The following is a 22,100-nucleotide window of genomic DNA, read 5'->3' as shown; positions in this document are numbered from 1 at the left end:
GGATCCTCCAGGACGCAGTGAAACCTAGAACATTCTACCTCTACTAGAAGATTTCCACCTGCCCCCCGCCATGAAGTTCTGAAGTCTCATGGTACCCTGAGTCAATGAGGACACCCCAATCCCCTTGAAATGCACAGTACCCACAGGACTGTGATCCCCAAGGTTGTGCTAATCCACACACATCCTTTAAAAGCAACCTGACAATTCAAGACAGAAAAACATGGCTATCTTCTAGGACCTTGATGCTTAGAAAATGGTCTGTGGATCCACAAGTATCAGCAGCACATGAGAGCTTGTTGGAAATGCACAATTTGGGTCCCCACCTCAGTCCTACTGAATCAGAATCCGCAATGAAACAAGACCCCCAGGAGAACTGACTGTGCACTTGTCTCCTAGCTCAGGCTGCCATAACAAAATATGAAAGACACCAATTTTTCAGAGTTCTGGAGGCTGGGAAGTTCAAGATTAAGGCATCGGCTGATTCAGTTCCTGGTAAGAGTTCTTTTCCTGGACTGTAGACAGCTACCTTCTGTGTCTTCACAAGATGGAGAGAAAACTCAACCCTAGTCTCTCTTCTCTCCATAGGACACTAATCTCATCATGGGGGCCTCACCCTCATGGTCTCACTTTAACCCTAATCACCTCCCAAAGGCCACGTCTCCAAATGCTGTCGCATCACATTGGGGTTGGGGCTTCAACATATGAACTGGGAGGAGACACAACATTCAGTTCATAACAACATTAAAGTCAAGAAGCACTGATCCGAATAGCCCACTCCTCTCCCCTACCCCAGGATACACTGTGACTTCCTAGAGGATCCTGAGCCCCACGAGAGCCCTGACCCCTCAAGACCCATGCCGTCAACTTGGACCCACGAGGAAACACTGAATTCCAATACTCTTGTTGCCTTGATACCCTGACCCTATAAAGGAACTCCGACCATCCAAAACAGCCTGACTGCCCAGGACACTCTGATATTACAAAGAAACTCTGACCCACTAGCCCTGCCTCCAAGGACACTGACACGCTACAAAGTTGACGTGACATCTCAGAATACCGTTCTCTCTCAGGAGGCTGGAATGTTTAGAGGAAGCTGGTCTTCCAGGGCATCCTGACTCCCACCCCCAACCTTGACCTTCAGGGAAGACAGACACCCAGGATTCTGTCACCCTACAAGAGGCAGGATGGCGTGGTGGGGAAGAACAGAGGTTCTGGAGCCAGACTGCCCTGGGTTCAAATCTCAGCTGTGTCACTCACCAGCTATGTGATGCTGGGTTCATTCTGTGTCCTAGCTTTGTCATGTGGGGATGATAATGCAGTCTGTTCTCCTTATTTAAGGTAATATGTTCCACAAAGTCCCTACACACACTGGATTAGTGAATACTGAACCACTGCTACCAGGGGAAATGGGTTCCTGTGAGCCTCTGGCTACACTACACCATTTTTGTCAGCCAATCAATACATAACCTTGTTGTGTGTGTGTTTCTGTTTAGAGACACCTTATTTAATATATGTTGTAAATTAATTAACATTGATCTCATGGCCAACAGCCCTGTAACTCATGCCCCAACAAGGATTATTTTCTCCCTAAAGCACATCACAGCCGTCTCACTAAACAGCACTTCGGCACTATGCTTGGGGGCCAGTTTGAACAGCAAAATTACTCCTAAAAGACAAAAATATGAAATGTTGCCACTAAACAGATCACCAACAGAGATCCGCTTATGGAGTGGGAGCTAAAACAAGAAAGCAAAGTAGCTGTCTTCTTTAACCTCAGCTGGGAATGCGGCGAGTCAAAATTTTCAGCCCCATGCACAGCTGTGACGAACAACGGACGTGCCAAAAAAACACTGCACAGGAGTATTGCATCTGAGAGTTACAAATAGATTTTAGGGACTAGGTGAATTCACAGATACGGACTGCAAACAGCGAGGCTCAACTGAACCTACCTGAGGGGAATTCATACAAGAGAAGCGTTTAGGACTGCACCTTGAACACAGTGTGCACACACATGAAAATGTTTCTTTGTTATCATCATCAACACAGTCCCCAGCAGACCCTAGCCCTCAGAGTCATTCTAACAGTCATGTTCCTGAATCTCTAGGCCACAAAGGATACCTCCACTCTCTAGGACACATGGGCCACCAAGAAGTTTGGACTTCAATGCCTTACAGTCTGCAGAGAAGGACACAACATTGTAAACTGACTATATTTCAGAAAAAACGTATATATATATACGTAGATATATATATATATATATATATATATATATATATATATATATATATATATATATATATATACAGGAAAAAAACCTGTTACAGTCTACACGATAGCCTGAACTCACAATGACTCTATGACCCTTTAGGACAGCCAAACCCACAAGGACATGGTAAAGATTTGGGAAACTCTGACCCCAGGAGGAACCCTCTGATCTGACGAGATTCAGGCACACAGGGGTATCCTTCCTTCCCGTCCGTTTAGAAACCCCGGTTGGGTCTAATCTTACAAAGGGCATGCTGACGCTAAAAAACCACTAAACCCTCCAACCCCAACCCAGAAGACATCCTGATCTCACAGACATGACTCATATGACAATTGGACCAAGTAAAGACGTAGCCTGATCTCCCAAGCTCCCTGGCCATCCACTGTGCACTGGCACATCAGGGCATCTGGTCCGGGACCCGCCTACCTTGTAGCACTCTCTGACTCCCAGCCCTGGCCTTCTCAGCAGGCACCCTGGTCACTTACCACTCTCTCCCTGCCTCCAACACACAGACAGTCCAGAGTGGCTCTGACCCACCACAACCATACAGTCAGTGATTCTAACGCTCAAGAAATCCTGGCCTCTCATTCCCTACAAGTACTCCACCACACCCTGAACTGCCAAAGCATCTTGGCTTCCTGGATACGCTCATTCCTCCCTAGCATCCTCTGCTCCTCCAGGACCCTCTGACCCCTTAGACTGCTCTCACTGCACAAGGAGACCTTGACACCAAATCTTCAGAAACATTTTTTTGGTATTTCAAAAACTGAATTATAGTTGATTTACAATGCTGTGTTAGTTTCAGATGTACAGCAAAGTGATTCATATATATACACACACACACATACATTCACACACACACACATATATATACTTACATACAGATTCTTTTCCATTATAGGTTATTACAAGATACTGAATATAGTTCCCTGTGCTATACAGTAGGTCCTTGTTGTTTACCTATTTTATATACAGTAGTGTGTACAGGTTAATCCCAAACTCTTAGTTTATCCCTCCCCCCACTTCTGCTTTGTTTTCTATGTCTGTGAGTCTGTTTTGCCAGTAAGTTCATTTGTATAATTTTTTTAGATTCCACATATAAGCAATATCATATGATATTTGTCTTTCTCTGACTTACTTCACTTGGTATGATCATCTCTAGGTCCATCTATATTGCTGCAAATGGTAGTATTTCATTCCTTTTTATTGTTGAGTAATAGTCATATACATGTGTGTGTATTTATAATCACATCTTCTTTATTCATTCATCTGTCCTTGATCTCCCTAGAATATCTGATTTTCATACATTCAGACACCAGGATATGCTGACCTACCTGGAAACCCTGACAGCTCTGGACTCCCAGAACTTCTAGGAGCCTCTGTATCACCCAGCCAGTCCAACCTCCAAGACACCCTGACTCTATGAAAAGTCTGTTATTCTGGGACACACTGACTTCAAAGTTACAGATTTTAGAAGGACACTTCAAGAATGTTTTGACATGATAAAAATGCCTTGAGGCTCAGAATACCCTGGTCTCCATGACATGCTGTCCTTTTAAACCCTTGGGTTCTCAAGACTCTCCAAGTCTCCCGAACTCTGTGACCTTCATCTTTCAGGCTCATCTAGTCCTATATGGCCTCTTTGGATCCTGTACACACCTCCCTGCTCCACCAGGGCATTCTGATCACTTACGATGTCCTAATTGTACAAGAGTCTTGGAACCTACACAGGCACGCTTACCGTCTTGAGACAGGATGATCCCACTGGACACTACCCTGAGACTCCAGAGGATCAGGTGCCTGTAAGGACACACTGATTCCCTTGGACAACATAAACACTAGTTTGCTCTAAGCGTAAGAACGATCTGCCTTCTAGGTTATTCAACTATCAAGAGGCTTCTTAATGTCCCAAGACGCTCTGAATCCCAGGGAGTTCTGGCCATCCAAAGTCGCTTAGACCCTCCAGCACACCTGACACCTCAGGAAACACCTATAAGGACACCCCGCCTGTTTGTCCACTGTGACCCTGCAGAGAACACTGATCACCCAAAACATGCTGAACATCCAAGAAATTCTGCTCCTTGATTATGTTCTCATCCTAGAAGCACACCCTGTAAGTTGACTGAGTTCAGATTCTGGAACCACCGCTTACTTGCTGTGTGACCAAAAGCAAGTTATTTTATCATTTTACGTATCACCTGCCTCATTTGTAAAATGAATATTAGAACATTCCTTCCGTGTTTTGGGTAGCAAAGAACAACACATGTCCACTCCAGGTGAGGACCTGGTCTCAGGATGCAGGAGGATAACAGACTCAGTTTCAAGAGTGGGGCCAGAAGCCAGACTGACTCAGTGCTGAGAACTTTGACTTTGAGATCTTTATATATTTATTATTTTTTCTTTTTTTTAAACTTTTTTTATTGAGTTCTAGTCATTTTACAATGTTGTGTCGAATTCCAGCGTAGAGCACAATTTTTCAGTTACACATGAACATACTTACATTCATTGTCACATTTTTTTTCGCTGTGAGACACCACAAGACCCTGTATATATTTCCCTGTGCTACACAGTATAATCTTGTTTATCTATTCTACATTTTGAAATCCCAGTCTGTCCCTTCCCACCCCCCGCCCCCTTGGCAACCACAAGTTTGTGTTCTGTCTACGAGTCTGTTTCTGTTTTGTATTTATTTTTTTTTTAGATTCCACTTATGACGTGAGATCTTTGTATCTTTATTTTAGAACACAAGGTGGATTTGGGGCCATGTGGGGATGGGTCAAGGTGGCTCATACTTTAATAAAGCCTCTAGAAAGGAATATTAGACAAACATCCCCTTTATCTTAGATCCGAGGTGAGAGAGAAGTGAAGGTTTTTTTTTTTGTATGGATACTCAGTTGTATCAGTGATATTTGTTGAAAATGTTTTTCCTTATTCATTGCTCTGAAGTGTCATTTTAGTCACAAATGATTTAGTCCATTCGCAAGCCATCTGAGATCTGCTGGCCTTTTCTTAAAGCCCTAGTCTGCAAATTGTGTATTGTTTATTCTTTTTCCCCCCTCAAGATAGCTTGAGAGCAGCAGGGCAGGTCTATAGTCACTGACAACTGATGGATGTGTATCAGTCAGGATTAGGCTCTGCTACGTATAACAGCAAAAGATGCAGCTCAGACACAGATAGTTTACTTCTATCACACACAAAATAAGTTCAGAAGTGGGTATTCAAAGGCTGGTACAGTTAGATCTATGAGGTCATAAGATACCCAGGCCCAGACAAAAAAATACATGTCATATGACTTGATGTCTATAAAACTCCAGAACAAGGGCTGGCAAAGCACAGCCTATAAACAAAATTCAGCCCTTTGCTTGTTTTTTTTTTAAAGCAAGTTTTTTGGAGCACAGCCATCATCATTTGTCTCAAGTTCACTATGGCTGCTCGCCTGCTGCGACGGCAGAGCTGAAGTTGCAGCAGACCTGCAACAACTAAAGCGTTCACTCTCTGGCCTCGTCCAGCAAAAACCTGCTGACTCTTGCTTTAATGTACGTATTTATGTACATAAAAAGGACAAAGGAATCTATGTAAGCATTCTTAGAATTAACAAGTTAATTTCAGAGTACAAGGTCAAAACATAAAAATCAACTGTGTTTCTATACGTTGGCAATGGAAGATTGGAAAATAAAAATAAAAATGTTTAATTCAGAATAAATTTGATTTAAAAAGTAAAATGGTTAGAAATAGTTAATTCTCCCCCAAATTAATCTAGAGATTAATACAATCCCAATAGAAATCCTAACAGACTTTTTTTAAAAAAAGAAGTCAATCAGCCAATTTAAAAGTTTATATTGAAAGGCCAAGGACATAAAATAACCAAAATATCTCAAAAAATAAGAATAAGGTCAGATCACTTACACTATTTGATTTCAACATTTACAATAAAGGTTCAGTAATCAAGACAACGTGGTATTGGTGCTGGATAAACAGAGAGAAGAACAGAACACAGAAATTCTAGAAATAGAGCTTCACTTACCTGGTGAATGATTTTCAACAAAGGTGCCAACATAATTCAATATGCAAACAGAAAGCTTTTCAACAAGTGGGTGATGCTGGAACAACTGGTTGTTTATACAGAAAAAAACCAAACTCTAAACTTTATCTGACACTGGGAAAACATATTTGCAAAATTTACATATGACAAAAGAGTTGAATCCAGAATGTAAAAAAAAAAATCTTATAACTCAAAATAAAAACAACCCAATAAGAATAGGCAAACAATCCAATAAAAATGGGCAAAGTATTTGATCATACACTTCACAAAAGAAGACATACAAATGGGCAGTAAGTATAAGATGCTCAACATCACTAGTTACCAGGAAGATGCAAATTAAAACCACAACGAGATATTATTATTATACATCCAGCAGGATGGCTAATGCTAAAAAGACTGAAAATACTAAGTGCTGATACACAATGTGGAACAATTAGAACCCTCATACAGTGCTGACAGGGATGCAAACTGTGCGGCCATTTTTGCAAACAGTGTTGCAGTATCTTGTAAAGTTAAAAATACATTTACCATAAAATCACATTCCAAGAAAAATAAAAACATATGGCCGCACACAAACATACAGAAAGGTACATAGTGGTATTATACACACATTGTATACATATAGAGAGATATACATGCATATTATATGTAATAGTTCTGAATTGGAAATAAACCAATTTTCATCAACCATTGAATGGTTATAAAAATTATGGAGCTCCTTACCATGGAATACTACACAGGCATAAAAAGGAACACAGCGTTAATAAATGCAACAAATTTGTGATACACTGACAACATGGATTAATCTCAAAAGCATTATGCTAAGTGAAAGAAGTCAAACACAAAAGACCACTGTTTAATTCCATTGATACTCAACTCTAGAACACAAAACTGTAGTGGAAGAAAGCAGATCAGTGATTATCTGGTCACGGGATGGTACCAGCTGCAAAGGGAAACAAGAAAACTTTTTAGGATGATCAAACTGCTATGTGCATCTTGATTGTGGTGGTGGTTACATGACTACATGATTTTCAAAAATTCATTCAAGTGTCCACTTAAGTGGGTAATGTTTATTGTCCATTGATTATAACTCAAAACCTTAAAAATTAATTTCAGAATATGGGAAGAATAAAGGCATAAAAATTAAGCAAATAAAAAAATAGGCAATTAATAACTTCAGGAACATCCAAAAGTACCAGGAAAAAAATAAGATTAGTACATCAAGAGTGTATAACAGAGTCCGAATGTCAACAGTAACTACCGGCACGCCCCCAGACTGTGATGTGCCTCTAACAGGAGGACTTCAGGAAAAGGAGATGGGATGGTGAAGTGAGACCCACCCGTCAAAATGGGAAGAGAGTAAATCGGACTGCAAATCAATGATCAAAAACTAGCACTATAAGCATACTCTCCAGAAATACATAAAAGCATTTACACTGGGAAGCTGGAGCCTGGTGTGGAGAGACGAAGGGTAGAGGCCTTCTCATTCAAGGACTTGTTTAACTTTTAAAGCTCTGCTAATGCAGTTGTTTGACTGAACTAATTTTGAAATAAAAATTCTAGATTAAATGCTTGATTTATTCAGTTTTTATATTCCTTTATTATTAATAAAATCATTTAAGACTATTTTCCCCATAGTTTTTTGTATATTTTTCTTTATAAATCTATAAATCATTTTGTTTTAATTTTCTTTTTGATATGGGAATTATGAAAACACTGTTTTAAATTTTATCAATTGAACAATTTCTCTTTACATTTTGATTTTTGGTTTCTAATTTTTGGCCTTGGGATGAAAGTTGTAAGAGAATGTATTCTATGAAATCGAAGTTTAGGGACGCTATTACAAAGTTTTTTTTGTAGCCAAGAAAATGGCCAATATTTGTAATTATTCCCTGGGCTTAAAATAAGAATATGTATTCTCTGTTTTTAAGGTGAAAATATATGTATTTTATATGTATATATCTTAAAATCAAATTTCTTCATTGTTTAAACAAAATCTCTGCCACATTTTTTATTAACTACTTTATCAAATTCTGGGAATTATATATTGAAATCTATCATTGGCATTAATTCAATCAACTTCTTTAGAACATTTTTATAAAACTGCCTAATGTAAACTATTGCTGTATTATTTTGTTTGATATTTCATAACTGGGATTAAGCTCTAGGAGTTTTTCCTTTGCTATCATAAACTATTCCTCTTTTGTGACTTATGCTTACAGCTAACTTAATTACTGCTTTGCCTGCAATTAATAATGCCACCCGTGTTCTCTAATTATTGTGCTTACCTAACACATTTTCATTGTGTTCTTTCTTTTTTTGAAATGTGGGTTTTAAAACACACCTTGTAAAAATTTTGCATTGTGTATGCACACAAATAGAAACTCAGAAATACACACTCAAGTTCCAACAGCCCGCAGATACTGAGTATTTAGATGACCACATATGCACCCCACACCCAGCATTTCCTACCCCCGTCCACAGGCCAGCATGTCTAAGTGGTACCTCTGGTTTCCATGCAGGGACATAGCAACTGTTACAGAGATTAAAACAGAACTGAGGTTCTGCTCTTAGTCATTACTTTCTTATTATAAATTAGCAAATGAAACCTTCTATTTGAAAAAGAGTGCAGGGTCCTGAAGGCTTATATAAAAGGGAGTCAGTGAAGGAGCCAAGTGTTAAGAACAGAGATACTATGAATGTCTGTGGGCCAGTTTCACTGGCTTCACAATTTTTCTTTGGGTCAATTCTGGGCACAGAGCAAGGGACAAGGTATATTTTGTCTGCGACACGGGCGTGAGATGTACTTGAGGCGGAGGGAAGTAACAAGTCTGAGCACTGAGTTCCCCGCGGGCTGAGCTGTGGGTCTGGAGAGGATAGGACAGAGGACAGTTAGTCTGTGTGCCTTTAATGAGGAGTTATGGGGAATCCACCCTAGAGGCACCCAAACTTGGCAACTACTGCTGCTCTGATCCCCAAGAGAGTCCCAATCTCCAGAGAAGGAAGGTCCATGCCTTCGCTCCCTATCATTTGAGCCAGGCCTAGGAAGTGTCTGAATCTAAGTGCTCTCCTCCAGTGAATAAAGGTTCCTCAGTTCTCATCCTCGCTGTGACTTTCTCATCATCCAAAGTCAAGCAAGAAGTCAGGGATTCTTCAGAGGCAGGGAGGGGTCCCACGTCAGCATCTCGCCGCAGCAGAGAGCAGCCAGGTAAGAAGAGCTGGGAGGGCAGGTGAGGGCACGGTTACCTCCAACAGCAGATTCACATGGACACAAACACGTACATTTACATTTGGAGAAACTGACACACTAAATTCTGCGTCTTACCAAGTTCAAAGGGGAAACATCTCTTGGTTTGACATACACAAGCCTTTCCTCTTTCAGGATGTGCTGCCCTTTAAAGAATAGAGCAAGCCTGTTTCCAAGGTGGAAACAGAACAGTAAGCAGAGGAAAGGAAGGAGATAACTGAGGGCAGTGGTGCTGGGGTCAGTGCCTGCAGGCTCCTAGAAATCCTGACCCAGAAGAACCCAGAGCCCAGAGCCACCCTCCCTCCCCACAAGAGACTCTTCTGTCAAATATTCAAGACCCTCCTACTCTGCTGCTCATCGCTACCTTTTTGTGAGTTGCTTTCCTGTGTTCATTCACTGTGTTCTGTGACCATGTAACAGAGCTGTCTCCGAGGGGGGCTACGTGGATGCCACACAGAACCCCACAGCGGGGAGCTGGCTTGGGTTGGGTTCGGGTACTAAACATCCTCAGTGTTAAGGTCCAGGAACACAGACGCCCAATGCTGCAGACATGGCAGGCGTCTCAGAGAGCATCACACTCTAAAGAGACTCACAGAGATGAATGCACGAAACAGACATCAACACATTCACCTCATAGAACATACGCATTATTCCAAGGGGGATGGTAGGAGCGTCCTCTCTACAGGGAAGCAGCATGGGAGGCTGGATTAAAATCCAGAGGTGGGTGGTGAACACCAGTCAGAGCAAGAGGGATTTAGTGTGCGACCATTCACTGGGGAACCTCAGCTTGTTGGGATTTTAACCCATGAAATGGCAGTATTTTTTTTTTCCTAGTAACTGATCTTCTATTACTAGCTCTCATAAAACATCTTGGACAGATTTCATCATCTTAAGCCACTGTACAATATAAAAATTCCCTTATTCAGTAGTCAAAAACCTTCAAAAACTTGAGTGTTTTGTGTTCCAGCCTCCCACAGTGCCCCTTGGCTTGGAGTACGATGGCGGGGACAGGGGGCAGAGGGGCAGGGGGTAATGGGGGCTGTGGTTTATGTCTCACGTGGGTCTCCTCATTCACTCTTCCTGAACTGGGACAAGAAAGACAGAGAGGAAATCCAGAGGGTGTTACTCTCCCTGACCAGGTAAGCAAGCTGCCCTTCCTCTGTTCGTGTTTGATGCTTTTCTTCACCAACTGAGGCAGCAATACAAAAGCTGGCTCCCTTATGTGGGTTCCTTACTGAGTATTCTCCAGGACCTCCAGAGGGTCTCAGAGGTGGCAGACCCAGCTCTCACGCAACCTCTCTAACTCCTGAAAGCCTTACCCAAATGGAGTTTGTGTTGCAGTGTCTTATTGATGGGACCTCCTTTCCTGGTAGGCATCACTTTTGCCCAAGTATTTCCAAGATGTCCCAGTCAGATGCCTTCCACGGGGTCCACACAGCACATGGGAAAGTCCCACGCCCTTGTGACAATGAACGGCAAGCCCTCGGGCAGCTTCTCCATCACCCTAATCTCAGTGCTACCATCTGCGTTTATTTTCCCTTCCCTGTTTAGAGAAAACAAGGGCTGATCAACAAGCCCATTAGCCAAGCAGACCTCTTCCAAGCCAGGAGCCAGACGACGGTCTCCCCATCATGCGAGCACCTCCAGTCTTTGGAGTGACTTTCCTGGATCTCTCCTCCCTCAGATGTGGGGACCAAGAATCCCACTCCTCTCTCCTCAGGATCACTGCTCTCTCACCTCCCAGTCCTCCTCCCACACTGACTCAGGGGTCGGGGGTAGTGCTGACTCTGCTCCTGGAAGGACTGTCCCAGCAAACATCGACGAGAAGCGGCTAACCTTAATGCTGGCGGCTCTCTCAGCATGGGGTCTGGGTTATTTAGAGCCTATCAACTTCTTTTTGGCCTTATCCAGTTTCCAGACAACAGGAAAAGCCCCACTGCCATTCTGCTGCACCTCCTTCCCCTTCCACTACCATTTTCATTGTAGGAAACAGGCTACCATTAAGACCCGACTATCCGCCTCTGCTGTCAGGGGCACGATGGAAAAGGCTGCACAAATACTGCTCTGGGCTTTCCTTGAGGCAGCCCTGGCCCCCCACCCCGTTTCTACATTCCACACTGATCTTGCTTTCCCTGGGGAACCTTCTTGCAGTAGCTCTGGACACAGCCTAGTACTGCCTTTCCTCCGTAATATATCTTATAAGAAAATGGCTTCAGATCTCAGAATTTTACATTGGTTTTACTCATTTAACCCTCAAAATGCTAGGATACTTCGCTGTCGCGGTATTACATACATCCTGCAACCCATCTCCTGGAACTGTTGCCTGTGACGTCCTTTGTCCCAGCCGGTCGAGACACTAACCCGTCAGTCTCCTCCCCATCCTCCTCCTCTTTACCCCAGGCTTTAGTTCTTACCAAAAAAGCCCTCTCCTCTCCCCTCCACTATCCAAACACTGTGAGCGCTCTCAGCACTGCCACACCCACGATGCTCTACCTGGCTCTTCCCGCCTGCACTGGTTTCTTAATGCTGGGATTACCACTTGGATATACCCCTTAACTGTCCATTCTCTATGACTCTCTTTTTCTTCTTCAGAAAGAATACCTAGTCACAGACCTAACTGACCCCATTTTGGCTAGCACAGGGGGGAAGTAAGCCTCTTCACAGAATCCTGTGCAAAGCAATCTCACCAGCGTGCTTATCTCATTCAAGCCAATAGCTGTGAGTGATTGCAATCACATTTTGATGCGAGGCAGTTACAAGATTGAGGGAAAACTGCCAGGCATATCCTTCAGTGCCTAAAAGTAGCGTAATCCTGGGAAAATAAGAGAGATTCAGAACAAATCTGAGTGAGTTATATAAAGTTATTCACATGAAAAAGTTTATGTTAAACAAACAGCTAAATCTCATTGTTTCATTTTCCCCTTCTGCTTAATGAAGCTTGTTATTTATAAAACTTAACATTTAAAAATCTGTAAGAAATTCATGTAAAGCATGTAATCCTACAGTGCCTGGCACTTGGTTATAGTCTCAATAAATGGTTCGTAATCGAAATTTGGAAGTAAAACTTGGGAGGAATTTAAAGAAAAGGACATTTTAGCTGTTTCAAGGCTATAAATGTTATGAGTTCTGTCAATCGAATCTGCCATCACCTAATCTCTGAGTCCCAGTTTCTTCATCTCTGATTTTTCTTCCCGGGTCCTCGTTTATGAATGATGGATTAAAAGAAAGTGTCTATGTGAAACTGCCTCGTACATACCAGATATTCACTAACAGTGAAGGATGAATTAAGCTGTATGTAATCAGATATAATTAAACATAAGTTAAAACTATAGACATTAATCAGCTATGTATTTCAGTAAGACTAACTCCATTGAACTATCTAATGTTAATTTTTTCTCAATGACAAACCAGTATCATTAAAATTTTGCTCAAATGCTGACATACTATCAATCTCATCTAGTTTTATATTTGAAGTGTTATTAAGAAACAAATTTTGTATCTAGTTCATTAAGAATGATACTCTCTAAACAACAGATGGAGCCCAATTCATTAAATATTTCCTTTTGCTTTTTACTGTATTTTCTCGACTGCAGACATGGGCGGAGACAACCAGACTACAGTCACAGGATTCCTCCTCCTGGGACTCTCTGGCCAGTCAGGGCAGGAAGAGCTTCTCTTCGGGCTGTTCCTGTGGATGTACCTGGTCACCATCGTCGGGAACTTTCTCATCGTCTTGGCCATCACCTGTGACAGTCACCTCCATACGCCCATGTATTTCTTCTTGGCCAACCTCTCCTGTGTCGACATCTGCTTTTCATCCGTCACAATCCCCAAGATGCTGCTGAATCACTTACTGGGAAACAAGTCTATCTCCTACGTGGACTGCATGGCCCAGATCTACTTCTTCATCACTTTCATCAACATGGATGGCTTCCTCCTGAGTGTGATGGCCTATGACCGCTACACGGCCATCTGCCGCCCCCTCCACTACACCACGATCATGAGGCCCGAACTCTGTGTCCTTCTGGTGGCTGCATCTTGGCTCATTACAAACCTGCACGCTCTCCTACACACTCTTCTCATGGTCCAGCTCACGTTTTGTTCCAGCAATGCCGTGCATCACTTTTTCTGTGACCCCTATGCAGTTCTGAAGCTCTCTTGTTCTAATACCTCTATCAATGACCTGATGGTATTCACTGTGGGCGGGCTGATATTTCTGACACCATTTACATGTATCATCATTTCATATGCCTACATCTCCTCTAACGTATTAAAGTGCCCATCTGTTCAGGGAATAAGGAAAGCCCTGTCCACGTGTGGGTCCCGCCTCACCGTGGTCTCCCTCTTCTATGGGGCAATCCTGGGGGTCTATACGCACCCTTCGTCCTCCTACTCAGTGCAAGACTCGGTGGCCACTGTCCTCTTCACGGTGGTCACTCCCCTGGTGAACCCCTTCATCTACAGCCTGAGAAATCGTGACATGAAGGGAGCTTTAAGGACACTAATCTCTGATTCCAGAAGTAGAAAATTTTAGAGATGAGAGGATTCTTGAATATCAGACTTTTTTCATTTTACAATCAGAGAGACTGAGTCCCTCAGCTTCAATCTCACCCATGACTACTCCTCTGATTGATGATATGTGATTACAGTCATGCTTTGAAATATGAGGCTGGTAGGTGCTCATAAGTCATAAAACCATTAATTCACTATCTATAAAAAGGTGTAATTCTAAAACACTTGCTTTACAGACAACAACAACAAAAAATCACAAGACATCCTTGGATATATTCTGAGGGAATGGGTCCCGCAACGCTGTAAGACAATGGCCACTGCAAAGATCTGGGAATCTCAGAGAATTTGGGGGCTGCTTCTCCTCAGTGTCAACTGACCTCTGTGGCCTCACATTAGGAGATACTAAATTATCCCCAATTTACTAAGGCACAGGGAGCTGTACAACTAGCGGTTATGAGTTATCAAATGATCCTGTTACATTCACAGTCTTTGGTCATTGCTGAAGTAGGTAATTTCTCCTCTGTTCCAGACTGAATTTCCTCCCCCTACCTCTCACAGCTCAGAACCTACCCCTACACGATTCCTCTCCTCCACCACCAATCTCGCCTCTTGGTGCTGTACTGCCCAGCACAGTCGTTGGGGATGGGTATCAGGGACGAGTTCCAGGGAGCTTCAGAGAGCAGACAGACGTCCTCACAGAAATCATGGCATCCCCTCAAGCTTAGACGGGCTAAGAGATGCACAGACTCCCTCGGTGCCAAGCGTCCAGTGTTACCACAGCATTGCAGGGACATGAAAACATGAATGAATTACAAGATTCGGCTTGGAATCCAGGACTTCTGACTCCAAGTCCTGCGTCTGTTCCCATCCACAGGCCGGGTTTCCAGGAGTCCTAGCATCTTCCCCCAGTTCACATCTGAGGGCTGAGAGCCCCCCAAGGCCAGCTTCCACCTCTGCTTTGCTGGGGTCTAGCGAGCACTCACCTAAATCTCCGGGGCTCAGCCTTCAGTGCCCCTCCCCTCACCGGCCCTCTCTCCCTCCTCAGTCTTCTCTACTCTCGTAGGTGATCAGTACTCATCGCCCTCACCCTCAGCTCCTTTCTGACTTGGTCCCCACACTGACCAGCTCTTACCTTGACCATAGCAGCTGCCTTATGTTGGACCTGACTGCCTCCTGCCCTCCCTACACATCTGTCTTGCACACAGGATCAGTTCAATGCTCCCAAAGCACTGATTGTATCCTGTCTGCCAACCCTTATAGAAACATCAAAGAGGCCAGGATAAATCCAAATGTTACCTACAAGTACAATGCCTAACACGATCTGGCCTTGAGGTTTGTTTATAACGTTATAGGTTATCCACGCACATATTTATCCATTCCGTGACTTGTCGCTCCTAATTCTCTTCTCTTTCCTTCTTTCATTCTCTGCTGAAAGACCCCCTTGATTTTTTAAGACTGTGATAACTGTGCGTTTCCCTTAACCCCTTTGCTGAGCACATTCCACACACGTGTACTGAGCACACAGTGTAGTCCTTAGATGTAGTACATGAACTCCCACGTGTATGTTGGCGCCGGTGATAATAAATATGTGATAAACTTGACGCAGTGTCCGGAACTGTAAGGTTCTTTTAGAAGTAGTTTAGCGCCGATGTTTGAGGTATAATAAAATGGACTAAGGCTGGCGCTTAACGTTACAGGACTCATTCTGGTCTCATCATATTCCTCCTTGTGTTACGCGTAACTGCATACGTGCCTCAGCCGGTTGTGACGCTACACATCCGTTCTGAGAAAGCACCACAGCTTATGCGTGGGCACATCCCCTGGAGCACTCGGTAGGGCTTCTGTTCACCCTAATAATCATGATTGAAAAACCATCGCTGACGTGGTAGGCGAGCCTAATGGAAAGAGGGGGAAGTGAACATTTCTAGACACAAAAAAATCAGAGAGGTGAAATTTTTTTTTCTTGTTCCCTGCCTCAGGTTTATTTGTACAAACAGCGCAGGTGGACACGAGCCCCATGCAGCCCAGGGGTCACACCAGTCCTTCTAGCCTCACATCAGCAGATGAAGGCCTCTACTCTGGAGCCTCTGTGGGGGCCCAAGCCTGAGCTGGAGCTGCGGCCTTGGTCTGACCGTTGGCCTTGGCCTTTGGCCGACAGGGCCTGAGCCCCTCGGCGACGCGGGCAGGAGCACGTTTCCCGAGCTTGGGGTGAGCGGTGCAGGCGAGTCGACGGAGCTCGAGCTGTTGCCCCAGGACCCTGGGCTTGGCCCCCTCGGGCTTTACGAGAGCCCTGGCAGCCTCAGCGCACGCGCTCGTGGCCTGGGCACCTTCTCAGGCCCTTCTTGCTGTGCTTCCTGGCAAAGCGCATGTTCCTCAGGAAGCTGGGGTCCTCCCCCTTACGAGATTCGTATCGTTGTGATCGGGGTTTTTTGATGCCGTTTCTGTGCCATTTTCGGGACTGGTTGTGTGTGGCGTGGCTCTTCGACTTGGCCATGTCTGCACCGGGGCCGGGAGACCCTGAATCCAAAGGGGCGAAATTCCAAATCAAGGGAACTAGAGTACTGACAGGGTTACTCCAGAACACGGGAAGATTCCACTGAATTCAGGGATCCAAAGAGGCAGCAGGGTTGAATGAAAAGAGCCGTGTTTGGGGTATAGTTTGACTGCTCAGTCCCTCTCTCCCTCAACTCTCAGTCAACAGCTGGTTGTGAGAAGGAGGATGAGGACAGAGAGAAATCAGTCGACTGACTATAGAGTACAAAGTCAAAGGGAAAATCATTCTCTACCCACATGCTCCTTACTGATTCATCCCAGGGGAGAAGTCGTCATTCACCAGTCAGAAGGTCCTGTCGGACGGGGAAAAGAAATCTTAGCAGGAGGGTGTGAGCAGAAAGAGGAAAGGCCTCTGTCTTGCTCGGGCTGGCGTGGTGTGAGAGGCTATATGCTGTTTAATTCTACCAGAGCCTCAAGTCTTTAATCCTCCTTCTTCTGGGGACCACCTTCTAGGCAGCATCACTGGCTCCCTGCCTCACTTCTCGTGGGTCAACTACGCAGGGAACTGAGGGGCAGACAGGGAAAGGAGTTTACTCGCGGGGCCCAGGTAGGATCAGCCTTTGCTGTGGTTTTCTGCGTGTGAGATTCTCACAGGACATGAACTGGTCATAACTTAAAGCTCAGCTTCATGTGAGGCCTCTAGTGCCCTCTCCCCCTAGAAGCAGAGCAGCGCCAGGCTGGCAGAGCGCCCCTCTGAGATCAGCCAGAAAATCAGGATTGTGTCTGGGAATTCACCCCCCAGGACCTGAGTTAGCAGAGACCAGGGTTGTGCCAGGAGCCTCCTCCCTGCAGCTGAGGGTCCCCAAAGGCACTGGCCTCACACTCCCATAGGCAAGTTCCGTCTAGTACTAATTAGCCCATAGGGGACAGCGCTTTGTGAGCCAATTAAAATGCCTCGGGGGCCGGGAGCGGGGAGTTAGACTTCATCTCACTGCATGTTGCAACAGAGGCTCATCCCTCTTCCCAACATATTTCCCCAGACGCCGCTCTCCCCGGAGGGAGCAGGGATGGCTGCATGTCACGGCCATTGGAGATATTTTCAAGTTTCACATCCTTCTAATTTGTTCTTCAAGTGTCTGTCCCAAGGCCGCACCAGTCAAGGGGTGTGAGCAGGAGAGCCCTGCACTGTCTCCTGTGAGCTGCGGCAGCCCTTCCTGCTAGTCCCTGGTGGTTGCAACCTTGTAGAGACTCTTACTATCCTGCCTGTAACATCTTGTCTCCTGTGCTTGAGGGCAGAAAGCTAAGCTTTAGAGGGACTTTATCTACCACACTGTCAATCAGCCTTCCCCAGGTGGCTTTGTTCTCAGTATTGGCCCTTTGTCACCTGAAAGCTGGTGGTGTCCAACCGATGAACTCTGACTCCTAATAAATCTGGCTACCTAGGCTAACTTTTCATGTGAGCCACACAGAGGGACTCAGTGTACTGCCAAACCCATTTTTTACTCACACTAAACGTCAGGCTTTTCATGCTTCTAGTCAAAAACCACAGGTTCAGGCTCATCATGATTTCTAAGTGTGAGATACAAGTGATACGTAGGCATGAACCTGCCCCTACTTTGTGGATACATTTGCCAAGAAGGATGTGAGGTTATTTTTGTTGCATGAAAGCAACTGCAGATGTCTCTTAAGAATTCAGACTGAATTATGGTAGCTCATAGAGAAAAAATGTGACAATGAATATATATATGTTCATGTATAACTGAAAAATTGTGCTCTACACTGGAATTTGACACAACGTTGTAAAATGATTCTAAATCAATAAAAAATGTTAAAAAAAAAAGAATTCAGACTCAAATCCCACAGTACAAAGTACAGATCAAATCCCACAATACAAAGCATGGTGACAACACAAACTATGAGTTGTCCTTCTGGGCTCACTTGTAACCCCACTGGGACAAGGGCCACATGAGGTTTGGCACACCAGGTATCACACAATGACACCCTGAAACAGTGAAGCCCTGACCAAAGGGGCTGTGGGGTCTGTCTGAAACAAAGCCTTCTCTTTACAGATGCACAGTGAAGCCAAAGCAGAGGGGCAGCTGTACACACACGGGCTGGTCAGTGGGGATGGTGAGGCTGGGAACAGAGTTTCCTTACATTTTCCTGGGGCCAGAAACCAGAATAGTCTTGAAGAGGTTTGCACCTAGAACCGAGCACCACATCAACAGGCCAATAAAGTTCACCTGTGGTCTTTCTCACTTGCTGGTTACATATCCCAGTGTAACACCTGGGGAACACTGTCTGCCATCTTTTCACATTAGGTCCTCCCATCATAACTGCCAGTGTTTTGCAGTATTGCAGCATCATCACTCCCCAGCTCTGTGGGGGACTGGCAGCTCGTGTGGATGTGCTCCAGCCTCGTGGAAATTATACAACACACTCCTGAATAGCCAATGGGTTTAAAAATAAATCAAAAGCTAAGTAAAACAACACATCAAAACAAATGAAATTGGAAACACAACATACCAAAACCTACGGGATGCTGCAAAAGCAGTTCTGAAAGGAAAATTCATAGCAATAAATGCATATACTAAGAAATGAGGAAGATCTGAAATAAACAATCTAACTCTATGCCTTGATGGACTAGAAAAAGAAGAACAAACTAAGCCCAAAGTTAGTAGAAGGAAGGGGAAGAGAAAGATCAGAGTGGAAATAAATGAAACACAAACAAGTGAAACAATAGAAAAAAATCAATAAAACTAAGAAATGATTTTCAAAAAGATAAACAAAATTGACAAAACTATAGATAGACTAAGAAAAAAAGAGAGACAACTCAAATAAATAAAATCATAAATGAAAGAGGAGACATTACAATTGATATCACAGAAATACACAGAATCATAAGACACTACAATGAACAACCATATGCCAAAAAATTGGATAACCTAGAAGAAATAGATAAATTTCTAGAAACATACAACCTAACAAGACCGTATCAGAAGAAACAGAAAATGTGAATAGACCAATAACAAATAAGGAGACTGAATCAGTAATCAAAAACCTCCCCACACAGAAAACACAAGATTGGATGGCTTCATGGGTGAATTCTTTCAAATAAAAATTAATGCCATTCCTTCTCAAACTCTTCCCCAAAACTGCAGAAGAAGGAACACTTTCAAACTCATTTTGCAAGGCCAGTATTACCCTGATACCAAAGCCAGATAAGGACACTACTAAAGAGTAAGGTATAGACCAATATCCCTGGTGACAACAGATGCAAAATTTGTCAAGAAGATATTAGCAAACTGAATTCAACAACGTATTAAAAGGATCATACACCCACAACCAAGTTAGATTTATCCCTGGGATGCAAGGATGGTTCAACACACTAATCAATAAACATGATACATTATACTAATAGTGTAAAAGGTAAAAATAATATGATCATCTCAATAAATGGGAAAAAAAGTGCATTTGACAAAATACAACATCCTTTCATGATTAAAAAAACCCTCAACAAACAGGATATTGAAGAAACATGCCACAACATAATAAAGGCCACATACAGCAAACTCACATGTAATTATATACTCAACAGGGAAAGACCAAAAGCTTTTCCTCTACGATCAGAAATACGACAAGGGTGCTCACTCTCACCACTCTTACTCAAGATAGTACTGGAAGTTCTAAATAGAGCAATCATGCAAGATAAAGAAATAAAAGGCACTTAGAAATCAAACCAACATTGCACTGGCAAAAAAAGAAAAAGACATGTAGACCAATGGAACAGAATTGAGAGCACAGTAGAAAACCAATGTACATAGAGTCAACTAATATTTGACCAGGAAGCCAAGAATACTCAATGGAGAAAAAGACTGCCTCTTCAACAGATGGTGCTGGGAAAACTGGATATTCACATGCTTAGAAATAAAATTGGACCCTTATCTTAACCACTCACAAAAAGTAACTCAAAGTGGGTTAAAGACTTAAACATAAGACTTGATACCATAAAACTCCTAGAAGAAAACATAAGGAAGAAGGTCCCTGACATCCATCTCGGCAATGATTATTTTTTGTATAATGACACCAAAAGCACAAGCATCCTGAGCAAAAATCAACAAGTGGGACTACATCAAACTAAAGAGCAAAAGAAAAAAAAATCCAAAAATGGAAAAAGCAAACTTCATCCAAAAAAATAAATAAATAAACAACCCAATCAAAAAATGGGCAAACACTTAAATAGACATTTCTCCAAAGAAGACATACAGATGGCTAAAAGGTACATGAAAAGATGCTAGACATTTCTAATTATTAGAGGAATGCAAATCAAAACTACAATGAGATATAACCTCAGACTGACCAGAATGGCCATCATTAAAAAGTCTACAAATAATAAATGCTGGAGAGGGTACAGAGAAAAGGGAACCCTCCTACACTGTTGGTGGGAATGTAAACTGGTGCAGCCACTGTGGAAAACAGTATGGAGAGTCCTTAAAAAACTAAAAATAGAGTTACTGTATGATCCAGCAATCCCACTCCTGGGCACATATCCAGAAAAGACAAAAACTCTAATTCAAAAAGATACATGCAGCCCAATGTTCATAGCAGCACTGTTTATAATAGCCAAGACATGGAAGCGACCTAAGTGACCATCAACAGATGACTGGATAAAGAAGACGTGGTGTGTATACACACACACACACACATACACACACACACACACACACACACCATAAAAAGGAATGAAATACTGCCATTTGCAGCAACATGGATGGACCTAGAGATTATCATAGTGAGTGAAGTAAGCCAAAGACAAGTATATATTATATTGTATTGTATTGTATTGTATTGTATTGTATTATATTATATGTGGAATCTAAAAAATAATACAAATGAATTTATTTAAAAAATGTAAACAGACTCACAGACAAAGAAAACAAGCTTATGGTTGACAAAGGGGAAAGAGGGGTAAGGGATAAATTAGTAGTATGGGATTAACAGATACACACTACTATATACAAAATAAACAACAAAGATTTACTGTATAACTCAGGGAACTATATTTAATATCCTGTAATAACCTATAATGGAAAAGAATCAGGAAAAAATATATATAAAATACACACACACACATAACTGAATCACTTTGCTGCACACCTGAAACTAACATAATATTGTAAATAAACTATACTTCAATTTAAAAATGGCAACCTTCTGAACGGGAGAACATATTTGCAAACCATACATCAGATAAAGGGTTAGTGCACAAAATACATAAAGAATTCATACAGCTCAATACCAAAAAAACAACACAATTTTTTAAATGGGCAAAGGAACAAAAAAGATATTTTTCCAAGGAAGACATCCAAATGGTAAACAGGTACATGAAAGGATGGTCAAAAGCACCAATCATCAGGGAAAGAGAAATCAAAGCCACAATGAGATATCATCTCATACTTGTTAGAATGCTATCATGAAGAAGACAAGCAATATCAACTGTTAAAGAGGATGCAAAAATAACGGAACACCTGTTCACTGTT

The 22,100-nt window shown here is 42.9% G+C and overlaps 1 protein-coding gene across 1 annotated transcript; it reads left to right on the top strand.

The window, feature by feature from the left end:
- Positions 1–13,150: 13,150 nt before the first annotated feature.
- LOC102530504 (olfactory receptor 1f45-like) lies at positions 13,151–14,089 on the top strand. The gene has a single exon (XM_006199125.3). It carries the CDS (start codon positions 13,151–13,153, stop codon positions 14,087–14,089), a length of 939 nt encoding a protein of 312 aa, XP_006199187.2.
- The last annotated feature ends 8,011 nt before the right edge of the window (positions 14,090–22,100 follow it).

The sequence above is a fragment of the Vicugna pacos genome, chromosome 22 (genome assembly GCF_048564905.1).
Source record: "Vicugna pacos chromosome 22, VicPac4, whole genome shotgun sequence".
In the NCBI taxonomy this organism is placed as follows: Eukaryota; Metazoa; Chordata; class Mammalia; order Artiodactyla; family Camelidae; genus Vicugna; species Vicugna pacos.
This window is presented reverse-complemented; position numbering and strand designations above follow the sequence as displayed.